General features: G+C 37.4%; 1 protein-coding gene across 3 annotated transcripts in view; it reads left to right on the forward strand.

Annotated features, from left to right (window-relative positions):
* Positions 1–19,700, forward strand: part of NUP35 (nucleoporin 35) — a 36,164-nt gene that overhangs the window by 7,077 nt on the left and 9,387 nt on the right. For all 3 annotated transcript variants that reach the window (XM_040475584.1, XM_040475587.1, XM_040475585.1), the window contains exons 3-4: positions 418–545; positions 3,386–3,452. In XM_040475584.1, coding sequence (XP_040331518.1) covers positions 418–545; positions 3,386–3,452 — 195 coding nt within the window. The remainder of the gene's footprint in view (positions 1–417; positions 546–3,385; positions 3,453–19,700) is intronic.

Consider the following 19,700-nt stretch of genomic DNA (forward strand, 5'->3'; position numbering starts at 1 on the left):
CTTTGGCATAGCTGGAAGCTTGTTAGAAATTTAGTGTCAGGCTCCACCTCACATGTTCTGAATCAGAATCTGAATTTTAACAAGATGGACTCTTAAGTGTATTAAAGTTTGAGAAGCCCTAGGAAACAAGAGTTTAAGTTGATATTTTAAAGATAGAAATGAAAAAGGGGCACCTGGGTGGCTCAGGCTCTGATCTTGTGGTTCATGGGATCGAGCCCTGCATTGGGCCCTGTGCTGACAGCACAGAGCCTGCTTGGGATTCTGTCTCTCTCTGCCTCTCCCCTGCTTGTGCACTCTCTCTTGCTCTCTCAAAATGTATAAATGAACATTTTTTTTTAAATGTGTAAATGACAAAAAAATCTTATCAGAAAGGTGGAAGACTTGTTTTCTCACCTGACTGTTTTTTGTGCTTTGTAGGTGGATCACCACCACAACCAGTTGTGCCAGCTCATAAAGATAAAAGTGGAGCCCCACCAGTTAGAAGTATGTATGATGATATTTCCAGTCCAGGACTTGGATCAACACCTTTAACTTCAAGAAGACAGGTAATGTACACACTCCCATTTATGATCCACAGTAATTTCTTATTTTTATGTGGACACACAGCGAGGATCAGTAATTTGAAATGTTTTTCTGAGGTCTACTTTGGTGTAACTGTGTTGCACAGAATAACTATTAAGGACATTTATCATAAAATCTACTTACATTGTGTTTATCATGAAATGTTCTTAAAAAACATAATAGAACAGCCGATTGTTTTCGCATATTGGTGATTCTGTGGTGTATTATAGGTAGGTCTTATTTACTTGTCCCTGCCCTAAACCTAGCAATACACACATAGAAATGATTATGGTTTCAGTGATTCCAATTGTTTAAAAAATTCAGTATGCATAATTTTGTGAAGGAACAAATAAAGAGTTAGGGTTTCATCCAGGTGTAGGGTACTTTGTAATGATTTGAGATCTTTGTTTTAGGAATGGTTTTATTAATATAAGACAAATATCCTTTTAGAGCTATGTTCACTGTTTACTTATTTTACTGAAAACGCAGCCTCCCATATTTATGAGCTGATGGTTTAGTTTGTTCCAGGTGCAGGTGTTCTGATGGTGATGTTTAATTTTGGTTGGTGTGGGTGTAGGCATTCTGATGGAGTTATTTTCAGTCATAGATTATGCAAGGTAGAGATCCTGTGTTTTGATGGGACTGATAGCTATAAAAGAAAATGATACTTTTGAAGTACCTCTGGTATACAGGTCTGATCTTAAAACTTCCTGTTTTATGTATTTTTTTCACTTCTTCCTCATGGCAAATTTGTGAATTAGTTGTTATGAGCTTCATTTTATCATTGAGGACACTAGGGCACAGAAAGCTTAAATAATTTGTCAAGAGTAAGGCAACTAGTCTAGTGGAGCCAAACTTTAAACCCAGGCAATCTTCAATCTAGAGCCAACGTTTGTAACAGCCATGCTGTCCTGACACTACTATAGTAACTCTGGATGGTCAGTTTAAAGGTAGTATGGATTTTTCTTTTAAGTAGGAAGGTTAGTAGCTTATATAGTCACAAATATTCTATCACTATTGTGCTTCAGCAGGACATACGGTTACATAGTGTGTCAGTTAAACTGATAAGTTGTTTGTGTAAGGATATTTCTGCAGTTTGGTTTGGTTTGCCTTTCCCTGAATCAAATACAGCATAGTTGCTAGAAAGTTTAAGAATGGTAGAAAGCATCTTCTAGTAAATTTTGACTATTTTTAGACTTGGTATGCCTAGCATAGTAGGCCTACTTGTCAAGCAAAGCAGAATTAATTCACCGTGTAAAACACATTACCTTCTCTTTCCATCACTTTTAGAACTGCCCTACTGTCCAATACAGTAGCCATTGGCCAAATGTGGCTGTTGACACTTGAAATATGGCTAGTCCTATACATAATCGAGATACGCTGAAGTGTAAAATACACACTGGATTTTGAAGACTTAGAAAGAATGTGAGCTATCTCATTTAGTTTTTTATGGTGATTACATATTGAAAATGATGATAATTTGGACCTGCTAGATTAAATAAACTACTTATTTTTACTTTTTTAATGTGTCTCCTATAGAATTTAAAACTACTTATATTGCTTATGTTCTATTTGGACAATGGTATTCTAGCCAAATCAGAATATTCTGGCCTGGGATACTTTTCTAAAAGGTTGATAAGTAAATTTCATGTTTGGTTTGAGAATGACTGACTTATAAATTTATGCTATTTTTCATTACTTCTCTGATAACCAATGAAAACAAAGGTAGTTTACAGTTATTACTATGTTCAAAATGTTTAAAAGTCTTGTGTTATAATTTGTAGAGAATGTTTTTGATTTAAAAGTTGGTAAGAATGTTATTATTAGTTAAAAGCCCTCATTAGTTTTGCCCCAAGACTTTGCTTAGCCTCTCTCTAATCGTGAAAGAAAATGGCATTAAGAATTGAACAGTACATTTTGTATCTCTCTTAAAGTTATTTCAACATTTGGTTCTGGTTGCTAGATAATAGCTAGATTTTAGATTTCCTTAGTTTAATCAGAATCTGTTACCAAAAAATCTATTTCTGTATATTTACTTCTAGAGAAAGTCTGTTCTCATTCTTGATTAGATATTGCCTTTGTTTAATCTTTAATTTTCTCACATTTAAAGGAATTAGTATTTATAATTTTCTTGCTTTGTAACTTTCTACTAGTAGAGACAGAGGCATACTGTCTTTTTTATTATATAGACTGATTTGTTTAAAAAAAATTTTTTTTTAAACATTTATTTTTGAGACTGAGAGAGACAGAGCAGGAGCAGGGAAAGGGGCAGAGAGAGAGGGAGACACAGAATCCGAAGCAGGCTCCAGGCTCTGAACTGTCAGCACAGAGCCTGATGCAGGGCTCGAACCCACAAACCGTTAGATCATGACCTGAGCTGAAGTCAGAGGCTTAACCAACTGAGCCATCCAGGTGCCCCTATATAGACTGATTTGAATCTGTATTATTTCATGGTTTGTAAATGTCTGCGTAAAAATAGAATTCTGCCATCTTTCTGTTTTTCTGTGTGTTATTTCAAATATTGTGCTTTAGGAACTAAAAACAAATAGCAAAGTTATTTTCTACTAAGAACAGTGTCTTTTTATTTAATGTAACTTAACTGTAAACAAAGAATATGCTAAAGGGTATAACATTTTAGAATAATACTGTTCAACTTAAAGAAAAAAGTTGGAGTACTCTTAGATTGTGAACTAATTAGAGGCATCCTTAGTACCTGGTAGACATGCAGTTGTCTATTGAATGAAACCTTTCAACACTTATTGTGTTTATGTTCTGGTTAGAACTTTGCGTTTTTACTCTAACACTTTATTCTATTTTCATGTAGCCAAACATTTCAGTAATGCAGAGTCCTCTTGTTGGAGTTATGACGACTACTCCTACTCCTGGAACAGGTAAAGGCCTTTTAACGTCAAAGACTATTCTGTCTTTTTTGAATGAGATAATATAAGACTTTGTTGATAATTGGCCAAAATTTTTTCTTTCATATTTCAAACTTGGAGACTTTGTCAAATGTTAATAACTTCATTCAGAAGGGAAATACTTTGTATATTGGATTTTTTTTCCTGAACTTATAGTAGGTAGGATGTGATATTCTCAAAATATTAAGAGTTTAAAGAAAATATGTACTTAGTAGTGTTTCCTCAGTTACTAAAAACTGTAATTTAAAAAAGAGGTGTTGTAGTTGGGAAGAAAAGGAATACAGAGTCTGAGCAATAAAGATGTTTTGAAAGCTTTTAATGTATAGCTATAAATCTAAATGTCATTGACTACAAACAGCCACTGATTATATGTAGTTTTCTTTAAGGTTAATGGTATTTTTATCACCATCAGCATCATTAGCACAACTCTTGTTACATATTCATATAATCTATCAAATGATCTCTCAGTAAATATATGAACACATAACCATATGTGCCAGGCCCTGGGAAACTGAACAAAATAGGTAATCCATACCTTTATCGAGTTTGCATTTATTTACAGAATTTACATTTATAAATGAAATAATTAAACTATAAAGTTTGTTAGAAGGTGATATATTTTATGGAGGAAAATTAAGCAGCAAAGAGGGGGAGTTAGCAGGTGAGGGCTTATAGGTTTAAATGGGGGGTAGTATATTAGTTTTCTATTGCTGCTGTGACAAACTACTACAAACTTAAAAGTGGCGACAAACTACTACAAACTTAAAAGTGGCTTACACAACAGTTCTGGAGGTGAGAAATCTCAAATGAGTCTCAGTGGACTAAAATCAATGCATTTGTAAAGCTGTGTTTAGTTTATGGAAGCTCTAGGGGATAATCTGTTTTCTTGCCTTTTTCATCTTCTACCCACATTTCTTTGCTCGTGATCTCCTTTCTCCATCTTCAAAGCTAGCAACTTTGCATCTCTCTGATCATTTTTCTGTAGTCACATCTCCTCCTTCTCTCTTTTAAATACCCTTGTGAGTACAGTGGATCTGTCTGGATAATCCAGGATCATCTCCCTATTTTAAGGTGAGCTGGTTAGCAGCCTTAATTCCATCTGCAACCTTAATTCTCCTTTGTCATGTAACATAGCTTATTCCCAGGTTCCAGGGATAAGGACATGGGCATCTCTGGGGGCCATTATTCTGCTTCCTACAGAAAGGTAGAGGAAAAGTGACATTTACTCAGAAACCTAAACTAAGTAAGGGAGGGGCGCCTGGGTGGCTCAGTCGGTTAAAGCGCCCGACTCCGGCTCAGGTCATGATCTCACGGTTCGTGAGTTTGAGCCCCACGTCGGGCTCTGTGCTGACAGCTCGGAGCCTGGAGCCTGCTTCGGATTCTGTGTCTCCCTCTCTCTGCCCCTCCCTTGTTCATGCTCTGTCTCTCTCTGTCTCAAAAATAAATAAAATGTTAAAGGGCGCCTGGGTGGCTTGGTCGGTTAAGCGTCCAACTTCGGCTCAGGTCATGATCTCACAGTCCGTGAGTTCGAGCCCCGCGTCGGGCTCTGTGCTGACCACTCAGAGCCTGGAGCCTGTTTTGGATTCTGTGTCTCCCTCTCTCTCTGCCCCTCCCCTGTTCATTCTCTGTCTCTCTCGGTCTCAAAAATGAATAAACGTTAAGAAAAATAATTTAAAAAAAATGTTAAAAAAAATTAAGGGAGGTGGGGACAGTGTTCTAGAAAGAGAAAAACGTAGAGGCACTGAGGTGGCAGTGTGTCTTGGGTGTTCAAGGGGGCTAGTGTGAAATGGAGTGAGTGTGAGGGGTAGAATACTAGGAAATGAGGTCAGAAAGATAACGGGGGACCCATAGTACAGGGCCTTGTATGTCATGGAATCAACTGGTTTTTACCCAGAAAAGGCGGAAAACAAATAGGATGAGACTGCTGCTGTGGTGATTACAGACTTTTGGTTAAGGGGCTGGGTAGAAGCAAAACCAAAATAAGAGGCTACTACTGCATTAATCCAGTTGAGGGACAAAGCAGGGTGGGAAGGAAGAGAAAGAGGAACAACAGCAAAAAAGATGGGACAGAAAAGCCCAGCAAGACAGTAGATTTAAAAGGAACCAGATCAACCATTATATAAAATGAAATGTACTAAACACTGCAGATAAAAGACAGAGGTTATCAGAATTGTTAACAAAAGCAGTATCCAAAGACAAGTTGGTTTTTTTTTTTCATCTTCTGAGTCCAGAGTTTTTCGAGCGTCTGAATCTTCACTGGTGGCAGTGGTTTAATAGTCACTTACAGGTAGATTTCTGCTACCAGTTTGATCAAGGCTATTTAGGCTTTTTCTGTACGTTCCTCAGATTTCTTCTATCCAGCCACTGCCTGGTTCCAAAGTCACTTCCACATTTTTAGGTATTTGTCACAGCAGCACCTGGCTTATAATCAGAATCTGTATTAATTTTTGTAAGTTTATTTATTTTAAGAGAGAGCACACACGAGCATGGGAGGGACAGAGAGGAAGAGAGAGAACAGCTCAGAGCTTGACTCTGGGGCTTGATCTCACAAACTATGAGATCATGACCTGAGCTGAAATCAAGAGTCTAACGCTTAACCGACTGAGCCTCTCAAGTACCTCATAATCTGTGTTAGTTTAAATTTGCTGCCTTAACAAGCTTATCACAAATTTAGTGGCTTAAAACAATACAAAACCTTTTTTTTTTTTTTTTTTTTCAGTTGTAAGTAATCTCTACAACTGTTGTGGAGCTTGAACTTGTAACTGTGAGATCAGGAATTTCATGGTCCACCGACTGAGCCAACCAGGCACCCACCCCTGTTTTTTCTTTTTAAAGATTTTAAAACAGATTTATTTTCTCACTTTTTTTCTTTGCTTTAGAGCTCGGGTGTCAGCAGGGCTGTGTTCTCTTCGTGAGGTTCTGGGTATTAATCCACTTTCAAGCTCATTCATGTTGTTCGAATTTACTTCCATGTGGTTGTAGGATCGAGGTCCCTGTTTCTTTCCTAGCTGTTGCCTGGAGGTGTTTCTCGGCTTGTAGAGTCTGCCCTTATTCTTTGGCTTGTGACTCCCTTTCCATATTCAAAGACAGCAGTGGCAGATCAAGGTCTCTTTTATACTTTGAATCTCTCTGACCTCCCTCTTCTCTTGTATTTCTGACTTGACTTTCCTGCCATCTGCTGCTATTAAGGGCTCATTTGATGATACTGGGCCTACTGGAATAATCCAGGGTAATTCCTTATTTTAAGATCCAGCTAATTAATAACCTTCATTTTATCCAGCAGTACCTGGACTAGTGTACTAGTAATTCATTTGAATTACCAATGAATTAAACCAGGGGACAGAAACTTTGGGGGTATATCTTTAGATTTCTGTCTGCCACCTATACCATAGTGAACAATTTAGATGTGTTACCTCAGTCTTAGTTACATATGTGAGGTGGAATGTTCTGGGGGAGTTCAGGTATTAACAGTCTTAATCTGATCATGCAAATAGGTAGACGACAATGTTTTGTTACTTGACTAGTCACTTGACTAGTTGCTACAATAGTGACTCTTCATTATTCAGTTGAGTCAGTTAAGTCATCCCAGGGACATTGAAAATGCAAAAACACAATGTTAAGTAATGTACTTCGTACTTTAAAGGTTCTCTTAGTTGTTTGAAAAGCATACATTATAATATTCTTATTGTTTTCAAGTAGAAGAGCACATGATTAAAGTTATTGAAACATCCTTTTGTTATTTTTCTCAAATAGTGTTAACTTCTGTGAGGTTCTTGTATTTTCATAAAAAATTCTAAAAGTACAAGAACCATGGTAGGAAAATAGTATGTATCGTAAATTGGCCACTGGGAGCCACTGCTGCTTCTACTTTGAGGTTAAGGAATTTATGTTTAGAAAGTCTTCATGTGGCATATGTGAAAAAGAATATTTTTGAAAAGATATGATGGGCATGAGGATCTATCGTGTGATCAATAATAAGCAAAAAAAAAGGGGGGAAAAGAAGTTGACTTGAGAAAATTGAAAGGAAAATGTAGACTTAAAACTTAGAGCTATTTTTTTTTAGCTCCTATAGTGTTAACCAAATGAAAATTTCTTGTATAATTTGTAAATTTTAACTTTCTGAGATAGACAACTTTTATAAAGAGATATCATGGGGTTTAGTGATGTTAGTGTGTTTAAGCTTAGGTCTTTGTGTCCAATAAGGAGTTTTTTGTTTGTTTTAATTTTGTAAGTGATGTTAAAATCTTTTTAAAAATTTTATTTCTGGTGCAGGGAAACCTTGGTCATATGATAAAGTGAGAAATCTAGATTAGAGAATTTCAGAAACTGTTTTCAATCATGGCATATTATTGCCCTGAGTATGTTTGGCCTGTTTCCCTGTCCGCACCTCTCAGTTTTCTTCTGTGGCTATTTATTTTTTTTTATTTATTTTTTTTTATATATTTTTTCAACGTTTATTTATTTTTGGGACAGAGAGAGACAGAGCATGAACGGGGGAGGGGCAGAGAGAGAGGGAGACACAGAATTGGAAACAGGCTCCAGGCTCTGAGCCATCAGCCCAGAGCCTGACGCGGGGCTCAAACTCACGGACCGGGAGATCGTGACCTGGCTGAAGTCGGATGCTTAACCGACTGCGCCACCCAGGCGCCCCTCTTCTGCTGCTATTTAAATATTCCTCTGTTTTTCACACTCTTTTAAATTTTTTCTTAATTTTTTTGAACTGCTTTCATGTATCTATCCGTTTTCTTCTCAAATGGTATACCACTTTTGTCTACTGAATTAGAATCCTTATTTATGTTAGCATATTGTTAACGGACTAAGTGTGTTATTCAGACTATAGTACTTTCCAAGTGTTTTTGTTGATGCTAGGAGCTCAGAGTTCTGATAGTGTTCCCAGGAGAGGAGGAAGAGGACTAATTTATCTGTGAGGGACCTTTTCCTGACACTTCTTTTTCTGATCTGAGTTAGCTGCTCTTGCATGTGCTTCTGTACAGCTTTCTCTGCTTAGCTCGTATCTTTCTCCACTACTGGACTATGAACTCCTTCAGGACAGAGATTCTTTCTGTATTTTTCATTCTTTACCCATCACAGAGCTGGTTATAAAGGGACCTCAGTAAACATTTGTTGACTGAATGGGTTGATGGATATAAACTGTGGTGAATTGAATAGTGGCCCTGAAATGGTATGTCCTTGTCTTAATCGCCAGAATCTATGACTCTTACTGTGTGGTTCAAATAAATAGTTAAGGTCTTGAGAGGAGGAGCTCCCAAGGAAATCTTGAAAATTCAGGAGAGAGCAGAGTAGGGAGAAGGTAATCTTGATAATTACCTAGATGGTCCCTAAATTCAATCATTAGTGTCCTTAACAGGAAAGAGAGATTTGACACAGACCTCCAAAACATGCAGTGGATTAGGTGATGTGAAGACAGGCACAGATTGGAGTGTTGTCACCACAAGCCAATGAACACCAAAATATGCCAGCAGTAACCAGAAGCTAGAAGAGGCAAGCGATGGATTCTGAGTGCCTTTGGCACACATTTGGCCCTGATGAAAATTTGATCTTGGACTTCTGGCTGTGACAAGAGCTGTGAGACAATAAATTTCTCTTGTTTTCAGCCACCCAGTTTGTGGTAATTTGTTAGAACAGACACAGGAAACCAGTATATATGTATATAACGTTTTGAGGTGATGACATCCCAATACCAAAAAGAAGATTGGAATATTTGTGTCCAACTTGACATGGCATAGTTTTAAAAAAAATTACAATTAGAGTAGTAAATACTAACCTTACTCCAGATTGCATTAGTTTCGGATGCTGCTGAAACAAATTATTGCAGATTTATGGCTTAAAACAACTCAAATTTGGGGTGCCTGGGTGGCTCAGTTGGGTAAGTGTCTGACTTTGGCTCAGGTCATGATCTCACGGTTCATGGGTTCAAGCCCCGCATCGGGCTCTGTGCTGACAGCTTGGAGCCAGGAGTCTGCTTCAGATTCTCTCTCTCCCTCTCTCTCTGCCCCTCCCCCGCTCACTCTCTGTCTCACTCTCAAAAATAAATAAACATTAAAAAAATTTAAAATAAAAAACTCATTTATTACATTAAAATTCTGGGGGTCAGAAGTCTAATATTGTCAATGGGCTGAAATCAAGGCATCAGTAGATCTGTGTACTTTTCTGGAGGTTCTAGGGGTTAATCTTTTTTTTTTTTTTTTCCGTCTCCTTTCTAGCTTTTAGAAGCTGTCCATATTTCTTGGCTCATGGTTCCCTACCATCTTCGAAGTCTGCACTAATCAGTTGGGCCTTTCTTCTACCACTCTTTCTTTCTCCATTTAAGGAATCTTGTGATTATGTTGGACCTACTAGGTTAATCCAGGATAATATTCTCATTTAAGATCAGGTGATTAGCAGTCTTAATTCCATGTACATCCTGTATTTCTTTTTACCATGTAATGTAACATGCTCACAGCTTCTGGATATTAGGATTTGGACATCTTTGGGAGACCATTTTCTGCCTAACATACTGATTTTTTAAAATTAGTCACCAAAATTTATTTAATCTCATGCCAGACTAACCATAGTACCATTGAATAGAGTCTAGCTTTGGTGGGCATAATATTTTCTATTTTAGTCAAAATAATAAAAGCAGATAGTTTTTAAAAATCAAATAGTACTAAGGAAAAAAAAATCAAACAGTACTTAACTATGTACAATGAAATGCAGCATTCTTTACCTTTATTCCTCCAGAACCAGTCCAGACCTTAGAGCTATTCCTTTTGGAATTTATTTTCATTTATCTAAATGAGATGCTATGTTAGTTTCAAATTACCACAAATTTAGTGGCCTAAAATAATTCAGATTTATTCTGTTGCAGTTTTGTAGAAGTCAGAAGTCCAGAATCAGTTTCCTTGGGCTAAAGTCAAAGCGTTGGTAGGACTAGTTTCTTCTGGAGGTTCTAAGGAGAATTCATTTTCTTTTTTTCTCCCAGCTTCTAGCAGTTACCTGTATTCTTTGGTTTGTGGCCCCTTTCATCTTCAAAGTGTATCTCTCCAATCTCTGTTTTCATCATCACATCACCTCTATGGAGTTAAAAAAATCTTCCTCCCTCTCCCTTTTTTAAGGGCACTAGTGGATATATTGGGAGCCCACCTGAATAATCTTGGATAATCTTCCCATTTCAAGATTGTTAAGCACATCTGCAGAGTCCCTTTTGTCATATAAGTAAAATATTCACCGGTTCCAGATATTAGGATATAGTCATGTTGGAGGTCCATATATTGTTGGAGTCCACCATATATGATTATGTGGCTAATCGATTGTCAGTTTTCAATGTTGGTATATTATCTTAAGGTAATTGGAGTTTATCTTACCTCCACATTATCTGAATATAATTATATCAGACTTTATTCCTTTGCCAATGTTTGTTATGACTATATAAACACTTTTTTATGCTTAACCAAGTAGTATAATTTATCTTTTCTCTAAAATTTTTCTAAGTTAATAATTGCATTTTTTCCCATTTGTCTAATTTTCTCTGTGCCATCTACTCCTTTGATTTTAGGCAAATGTCGTTGCTAAGATACATATCTGAGCATTTTAAAAATGCTCAAAGATAGTTTCAAATAGTTTTTTGTTTCACTTTAAACTGAGAACTCTCGGGGCGCCTGGGTGGCGCAGTCGGTTAAGCGTCCGACTTCAGCCAGGTCACGATCTTGCGGTACGTGAGTTCGAGCCCCGCGTCGGGCTCTGGGCTGATGGCTCAGAGCCTGGAGCCTGTTTCCGATTCTGTGTCTCCCTCTCTCTCTGCCCCTCCCCCGTTCATGCTCTGTCTCTCTCTGTCCCAAAAATAAATAAACGTTGAAAAAAAAAATTAAAAAAACAAAACTGAGAACTCTCTTTTAGCCTCTGTTTGGGCTGTTTCCTGTTTGAGCATGGTACACAGCTATCTTCCTAGGACTTGCCTTGGCAAGTTTCTGAGCTATTTGCTCATTTTTGTAGGGAACATATTTGAGTAGCTTTCTAAGCTTGTGAGGGAAATGAAATTTTAGACCTCATGTTGACTGAAATGCTTTTTTTTCCCCTCCCTCCCCTGTCTTCACACCAGATTGCTAGTTTGGCTGGGTATTGTATTTTAGGTCAGAACTTTGGAGTCATCATTCCATTCTCTTTAAGCCTCTAGTGTTTTGTGGAAGTCATGTGTGGTAATGATTTCTTAGTCTTTGTATATGGCCTGGTTTCAAAAAATTTAAGATCTGTGGTTAGTATTCTCAATTGCACAACTGTGCTGTCGCGTGGGGCTTTTTCATTTGTTTCTCTGGGGAATTAATTGATCCTTTAAGTCAAGATACTTACCTACAGTTTGGGGAAATTTTCCTGTATTTGTTCAATAATTGCTCTTCTTCTTTCTGTTTCCTACTTCTGGAATTCCTTTGGTTTGTAAGCACTGCAGAGATACTTTTTCTCCCTTACATTATCTTTTATATATGTATTCTACTTTCTGAGGCATGTCTTCAGTCTCAGCTTCCAACTCTTGTAATAATTTATTTTGTCATTTAAAAAAATTTTTTTTTTTAATTTTTTTTTTTCAACGTTTATTTATTTTTGGGACAGAGAGAGACAGAGCATGAACGGGGGAGGGGCAGAGAGAGAGGGAGACACAGAATCGGAAACAGGCTCCAGGCTCTGAGCCATCAGCCCAGAGCCTGACGCGGGGCTCGAACTCCCGGACCGCGAGATCGTGACCTGGCTGAAGTCGGACGCTTAACCGACTGCGCCACCCAGGCGCCCCTATTTTGTCATTTTTAATTACCAAAAACATTTTTGTTGTTGTAGATCTCTGAATGTCTTTAAAAACATAGTTTCCTTTTCTTGTTTCATGGGTAAAATGTCATTCCAGTGAGAATAATGTTGGTCTTTTTTATTCTTGCTCATATTGTCTTGTTTTTTAAGCTTTCTTGGTAGAGGCATATTTAATTGAATGAGACACTAAAAAGCTCCTTGGAATCTGTGCATGTGTATGGATCAACATTGTCTGGAAAGTGGAAATTGGTGGCTTTTTTGTCTCTTACTGGACTCTCCTGTAAGAGGAATGGACCGTCAGTTAAATTTTGTTGGGGAAATCTCTGATTTCAGCATATGTAGGTCTTTTTTTCTTTTAAGTTTTCTCAAAGAAGAATTCTTTATATTGAGCCTTAATGTCTGTGTAGGTGGTCTGAATTTAGAAAGGGGAGAAGTCTCCTTTTCAATATGCAGACTTTCACTTAATCGGTTTCCATACAGTTGTTCTCTGCTGTGATTAGACTCACTGGGTCCTGAGCCATTTAGATTCCTTTTCCTCAGATATTAAGTCCTTGGTGTCATTGGGTCGAGTGGCTGAATGATAGTCATCTGGCTGCTTAAGATGAGGTAGGACCTATCCTCTCATTTCTTATTGTATACACTTTCAACTAGTTTTCTTTGATTTCAGCCAGCAGCCTCTTTCATACCTTCCATAGTTCCTGTGTTCTCAAAACCTGAGGCTTTCTAGAATGATTGTCATTGGGTGTCTGACAGGGATTAGAGGTGAATACAAGTGTTCAGTTCACCATGTTTGATTGGGTGTTGTTATACACATTGTTCATTATGTTCTTGGGTACAATGAGTTTGTTAAATTGAAAAGTCTGAGGACACATTCCCTACAAGATTGCCCTCACTTCTGATGCCAGTTACAAATTTGGAGGTCCCCAAGCCTACCCTCACTTCAGACCAACTGGCTACAAATGCAGGGATTTCCAGCCCTACTCTAAGATTTGATAATTTACAGGAAAGACTCAGAACCCACTGAAAGTGCTATGTTTAAAGTTACAGTTTTATTAGAGCAAAACAGTATAAATTAGAGCGAAAGAAAGATGTATAGGGCAAAGTTTGGGAGAGTTCCAAATATGAAGCTCCCATGGCATGTTACCCTCTATGAGAAATAAGCCCGCTAACCCAAAGGAGGGACGTGGAGACTCGGAGCACAGTGAAGTGAGGCTTTAATCAAGATTCTTGCAAGAGTGGGTGTCTGATAGGCATGCTCCCTACAGTTACAGCAGACAATGTATCTTCTCGTGTGCAAGTCCCTCCCCTGATTCCTCATTAGCTGAGTTACAGAGGTTACAGCCTTGCCCAGAAATCACTTATGCCCATGTAAGGCAAAAAGTACATTCCTTGAGGTGATGCAGAGACTTCAGTTCTTTGGCGCATGCTCATTGCAAAGCCCGCAAAATGGAGATGGGGGCGGGGAAGAAGAACCCGGAAGTAAGTGTCTAAGGGTTTGGTACTCCATGGCGGCAGTGGGGGGGGGGGGGTTGTACATGTTTCCAATAGGTTGTAAACCTATTGTTAACCAGACAGCACAGCCTTTATTTGGTATTTCTGAAAGTGAATCATTTCACTTCCAACACCCTCCAGAATTGGTATATGATGCTTATACTGGCAGCTAGGGAAGTTCACTGAAGCCTTCATGTCCAGAGTTTTTATTAGAGTTTCATTAAGTAAACATGACTGATTGAGTCATTGATCAAGTGGCTCAAATCAAATTTCAGGCCCCTCTGCCCCAAGGTGGGATGATAGCATGTGGCTCAAAGCTCCAACCAGAATCACATGGTTGGTTTTTATGGTGTGACCTGCCCCCCATCCTGAATCACCTTGTTAGCATAAACTTATCAGGTGCACTTGAGGGGCCTGCCATGAATAACAGGGGAAAGTCTCCTGTCTCTGGGGAAGTTCCTAGGGTTTAGAGGTTCCCTCCCAGGAACCTGACAAAGGTCAGACCTCTCTTTGGGCTGAGGCCAAATTCTTTTTTTTTAACGTTTATTTATTTTTGAGACAGAGAGAGACAGAGCATGAACGGGGTAGGGGCAGAGAGAGAGGGAGACACAGAATCTGAAACAGGCTCCAGGCTCTGAGCAGTCAGCACAGAGCCCGACGCGGGGTTCGAACTCACGGACAGTGAGATCGTGACCTGAGCCGAAGTCGGACGCCTAACCGACTGAGTCACCCAGTCGGCCAGATTCTTTATTGCACATAGAGCTACTTGGTTTCATGGTAAGAAGGAACAGCACTGTCAGGAACCACTTTTTTCCCAAGTTTCTTGTGCCGTATATCTGTTTAAAATTTATCACTCTTTTTATCTCCATTTATGTTAGTGGCCTATTTTGAAATAATTAAATCTATTCTTTAATTGAAGACATTTCATAAAGGGTAATAAGGTCTTTTGCCCTCTACTTTAATTTGATCTTATGAAGAGTGTTTGAATAGTAATTTACCAAGGGAGACACATTACAGTCCAATTTGATGTGGTTTGATAGGTGTACTTTATTTTCATCTTATAAAGCTTAGCATGTGGGTACAAGAAGTCTGATTGAAAGGAAGTAAAATCAGTGGAGCAATTAAACATTAACAAGGTGGGGGGCAATTATGCTAAAGTTATGTAAATAGTTTTAGATTATGTATAAGTAATTATGTTTTTCAGAGTAGTTGACAGGGCAAAAATTAGATTGCTTATTCGTTTGAGACTTAATTTTGATTTGTTTTATTTTTAAAGGTCATAATGGTTGTCTCATTTTGAGCCTTCATTTAATTTCTTGCTTGAAGGTTATTACATGATGTAGCATAACTAAATTGAACCTTTTTAATGGTAATACACAACATAAAAAATTGGAATTGGCTTTAGATTTTATATTAAAATGCTCTTTACCATCTTTTGTATGTTAAAGGCATGTCTTTGTGGTAAGAACTAAATTCATTTAAAAATATCTTTTGTGTGCTTTTGCTTATTTCCTAAAGGAATAGTTGATAAGTTAGTTGATAAGCAGACACTTGTCAAAGTAGTGAGTTACATTTTAAATCATCCTCATTTTTTTTTAAAGTTTACTTATTGTGAGAGAGCATGTGTTTGCACGTTTGCGCCATCAGGGAGGGGCAGAGAGGGAGATAATTAATCTCAGGCAGGCTCCACACTGACAGTTAGATGCAGGGCTCGAACCCCCACAAACTGGGAGGTCATGACCCGGACTGAAATCAAGAGTTGGATGCTTAACCAGTTGAGCCACCCAGGCACCCCAAATCCTCATGTAAAAAATGTGTTGTACTTATTAAATGCATCTGTGATGATGAGGAAAAAGAATAATTGGTAGATAAATGTATTATAGCATGTATGTAGTTTGATTCTTTTTTTTAAATGTTTATTTATTGTTGATAGACCGAGTACGAACAGGGAAGGGGCAGAGACAGAGGGAGACACAGAATCTGAAGCAGGCTCCAAGGTCTGAGCTGTCAGCACAGAGCCCGACGCAGGGCTAGAACTCATGAACTGTGAGATCATGACCTGAGCCAAAGTCGGATGGATGCTTAAACAACTGAGCCACCCAGGCACCCCGCAGTTTGATTTTTTTCAATAAATTGTATTATCTCTTTTATTAAGCATGAACTTGGTTTTAAAATTTTAAATCTATAAGACTCAGCCATGTAATACACTGAGATTCCATTTCCTTCTTGTATACCTTTTGTGTTCTCTAGAGTTAATAATGATTGCATGTCATCATTTTTGTGATTGCTTTTATAAAAATATTTGAATATTCATTTTTCAAGCTTTCTGGCTACTGAGCTATTTTTTGTTAACCTGGTTACTTGATGGCTGAACGTAAGCAATCTTGAGCATCTTTCCTTGTTTCCTAGTAATGTCTAAGAATGTTCTGTTCTGAATTAAGTAGATTCTTCAATAATCGTTTATAGAGCTGAGGTGATCTGAAACTTTTTTCTGAAAGAAAGGCTGCATTACTAGGTTAAATTAGATTAATTGTGGGTTTCTACATTTGAGTCCAATTAAAGGACATGGATGCAAGTTGTATGACATAGTTAAAAGAGTTAAGAATTTTCAAATCTTTAGGTGATCGTATTTTTTCTCTTTAATTAGAATCACATTGTTGCATTATAGTTTTTACTTGATTGATTAGCTTTAACTTTTGATACTGTTGAGGGTATAGTTTTGGTTTACTACTTTTTGGAGGCGAGAGATGGACACCATTCCTGGAAATCTTTCAGACTTTATATATTTGTGCCTTCAATGTAAAAGAAGTACCAATGTATGTACCAAGTACATCATTTATATTGAAGTTTAGTATTGTTAAAATAGTTAACTTTTGTGAGTTTTTGTCTAACACTATTCCATTTTATTACTGGAGTAACAGGTAAGTCTTGTGGGTATAATAACTAAGGGAAACTAACATTTATTATAGGTTTAAGATACAGTTGACATAAAACAAGTATATGTTTAAGGTATACAGTATGTTTATTCAACAAGCGTATGTTGTAGAATGACCATTGTGTTAACTTTCAAGTATATGAAACGATACTATTAACAATAACCACCATGGTGGTGTTTAGATCCCCAGTACTTATTCACCTTATGACTGGAAGTTTGTACCCTTTGACCAATATCTCTCCATATCCTTCAGCTCCTAGGCCATAGTAACCACTACTCTACTCTCTGTTTCTCTGAGTTGGGCTTTTTTACATTTCACATATAACTGAGATCATACAGTATTTAGTATTTGTCTTTTCTTTGCTGACTTCTTTCACTTATCATGCACGTCATGTTAATGGCAGGATGCCATCCAAATGGCAGGATTTCCTTCCTTCTCATGGCTGAAAAACATCCATTGTGTATATGTACCATCTCTTCTTTATCCATTCATCCACTGAGGGACACTTCAATTATTTTCATATCTTGGCTAATGTGAATAATGCTACAAGGAACATGGAAATGCAGATACCATTTTGAGATCCTGTTTCCATTTTCTTTGGATCTATATCCAGGAATGGGATTGTTGGATCATGTGGTAGTGCTATTTGTAATTTTTGAAGAATCTCCATAGAGTTTTCCATAGTGGCTGTACCAATTTATATTCCCACCAGCAGTGTACAAGGATTTCCTTTCCTTCGAATCCTTGCCAACACTTAGCTCATGTCTTTCTGATGATAGCCTTTCTAAAAGGTGTGAGGGGATATCTCATTGGGGCTTTGATTTGCATTTTCCTGATGATTAGTGGTTTTGAGCATCATTTTGGTACCTGTTGGCTATATGTATGTTGTCTTTGGAAAAATGTCTACTCAGTTCCTCTGCTGACTTTTTTTGCTGTAGAGTTGTATGAGTTTCTTACATATTTTAAAGAGTAACCCCTATCATATACGTGGTTTGCATATACTTTCTTCCATTCCATATGCTGCCTTTTCATCTTGCTAATGATTTTGTAGATGCTTTGGGTAAGTATGGACTTCAACAATATTAATCCTTCCTATCTGTGAACGTGGTATATCTTTCCATTTGTTTTTTCAGTTTCTTTGATCAGAGTCTTGTGGTTTTCAGTATATAAATCTTTCATCTCCTTGGTTAAATTTATTCCTATGTATTTTATTTTTCTTGATGGTATTTTAACATTTATTTATTTTTGAGGGACAGAGCATGAGCAGGGGAGGGGGAGAGAGAGAGAGAGACACAGGATCCCAAGCAGGCTCCAGGCTCTGAGCTGTTTGTTAGCACAGAGCCAGACACGGGGCTCGAACTCACGAACTGCGAGGGTATGACCTGAGCTGAAGTCGGAGGCTCAACTGACTGAGCCACCCAGGCGCCCCTTCTTGATGGTATTTTAAAGGGGATTATTTTATTTGTTTTTTAGTTATTAAATTGTTGTCATCGTGTAGAAATGCAACTGATCTGTGTGTTGGTTTTGTATTCTGCAACTTCACTGAATTCTTTAATTAGTTCTAAAGGTTTTTTAGTGGAGTCTTTAAGATTTTCTATGTATAAGATTATTTTATGTGCAAAAACAATTTTGCATCTTTCTTTCTGATTTGGATGCCTGTTATTTTTTATATTTTTCTTACTTGATTGCTTTGATAAGGACTTCCAGTACTATGTCAAAAGGAGTGGTAAGTGGGCACCCTTGTTCCTGATTGTAAAGGAAAAACTTTCAGCCTTTTCATCACTGAATATGATGTCAGATGTGGGCTTATCGTATATAGCCTTTATTATGTTGAAGTATGATCCTCCTATATCCAGTTTGTTGAGCATTTTTATCATGAGAGAATGTTTTGTTTTTGTCAAAAGCTTTTTCTGCATCTGTTGATGATCATCTGATTTTAATCTGGCATTTGTGTCAGAATAATGCTGCCCTGGTAAAAATGGAAACTAACATTTATTGAACCTATTAAACATACTCTTTCAGTTAATCTTCTCTATGTTGGATAGATGTTAGATATGCATTTGTGTTTTGTGTTCTTCATATGTAAAAAGCAGAAGCTAGGTTCTATCTCATAGAATTGCCTTTAGGATTAAATATGAATACATGCAAATAACCTGTAATCCCACCTTGAACATAGTATAAATGCTCAATCCTTGTTAGCAATTATCATTAATATTGTTACTGTTTTTTTATTTTTTGTTGTAATATTTGGGAAGTAAGGCTCAGTAACTCTCTTTAATTGTGACATTAAGTTATAGAACTATAGTGTGAACTAACTACAAACCCTTTTACTCTATTCCCACTCATCTTCCCATGATGCTCTCTAGCAAGGTGAATGATTGGTTCAGGGGTAGCAACACTAGCCTTCTGCCATCCAGTCCAATCCTTTCTGGGCTTCTGACACAATTACGTGTTACCTTCCTCAAAGCAAGGTGTTGTATTCCTTCTCCCCCTATACATTAAAGATATTTTCATTATTTTTTGTAATTCACTAGCAGTTGGAACATGAGGATCTAAAATAAAATAAGAATGTTCCAAAATAGATTGCAGGGGGGCTGTTTAGGTTTTTCCTTTTTAAAATTTACTCTGATCTTTTAAGTGTTGTATCTGGAAAGTAACTTGATTCTCCAATCCTTCTTTGTTACGGATTAACAGCGTGTCACTGTGACTGGTCGTTGAATGTGTTTCTTTGTTAAGAGAACTTCTTTTTGTGTGGTTCTAAGAAAATCATTCTGTATTCATGAGTAGGAAAACTCAGTTACCCATTTTGCATCTCAGCTTTGGATTTGAATACTAGCTTTATTGCTCATTTCCTAATAGCAGTTCCTATGTACATTAATCAAGCATTTTTAAGGTATATACAATGTACTCAACCCAAGATCAGCATTTACCAAAGTATGTGTTTTATGAAGGTAAAATGTAGTCATTATAGTATAGGAAATTTTGGGTTGAATAAAGTTTT

Source organism: Herpailurus yagouaroundi, unplaced genomic scaffold (genome assembly GCF_014898765.1).
Source record: "Herpailurus yagouaroundi ecotype Mexico unplaced genomic scaffold, PumYag 140, whole genome shotgun sequence".
In the NCBI taxonomy this organism is placed as follows: Eukaryota; Metazoa; Chordata; class Mammalia; order Carnivora; family Felidae; genus Herpailurus; species Herpailurus yagouaroundi.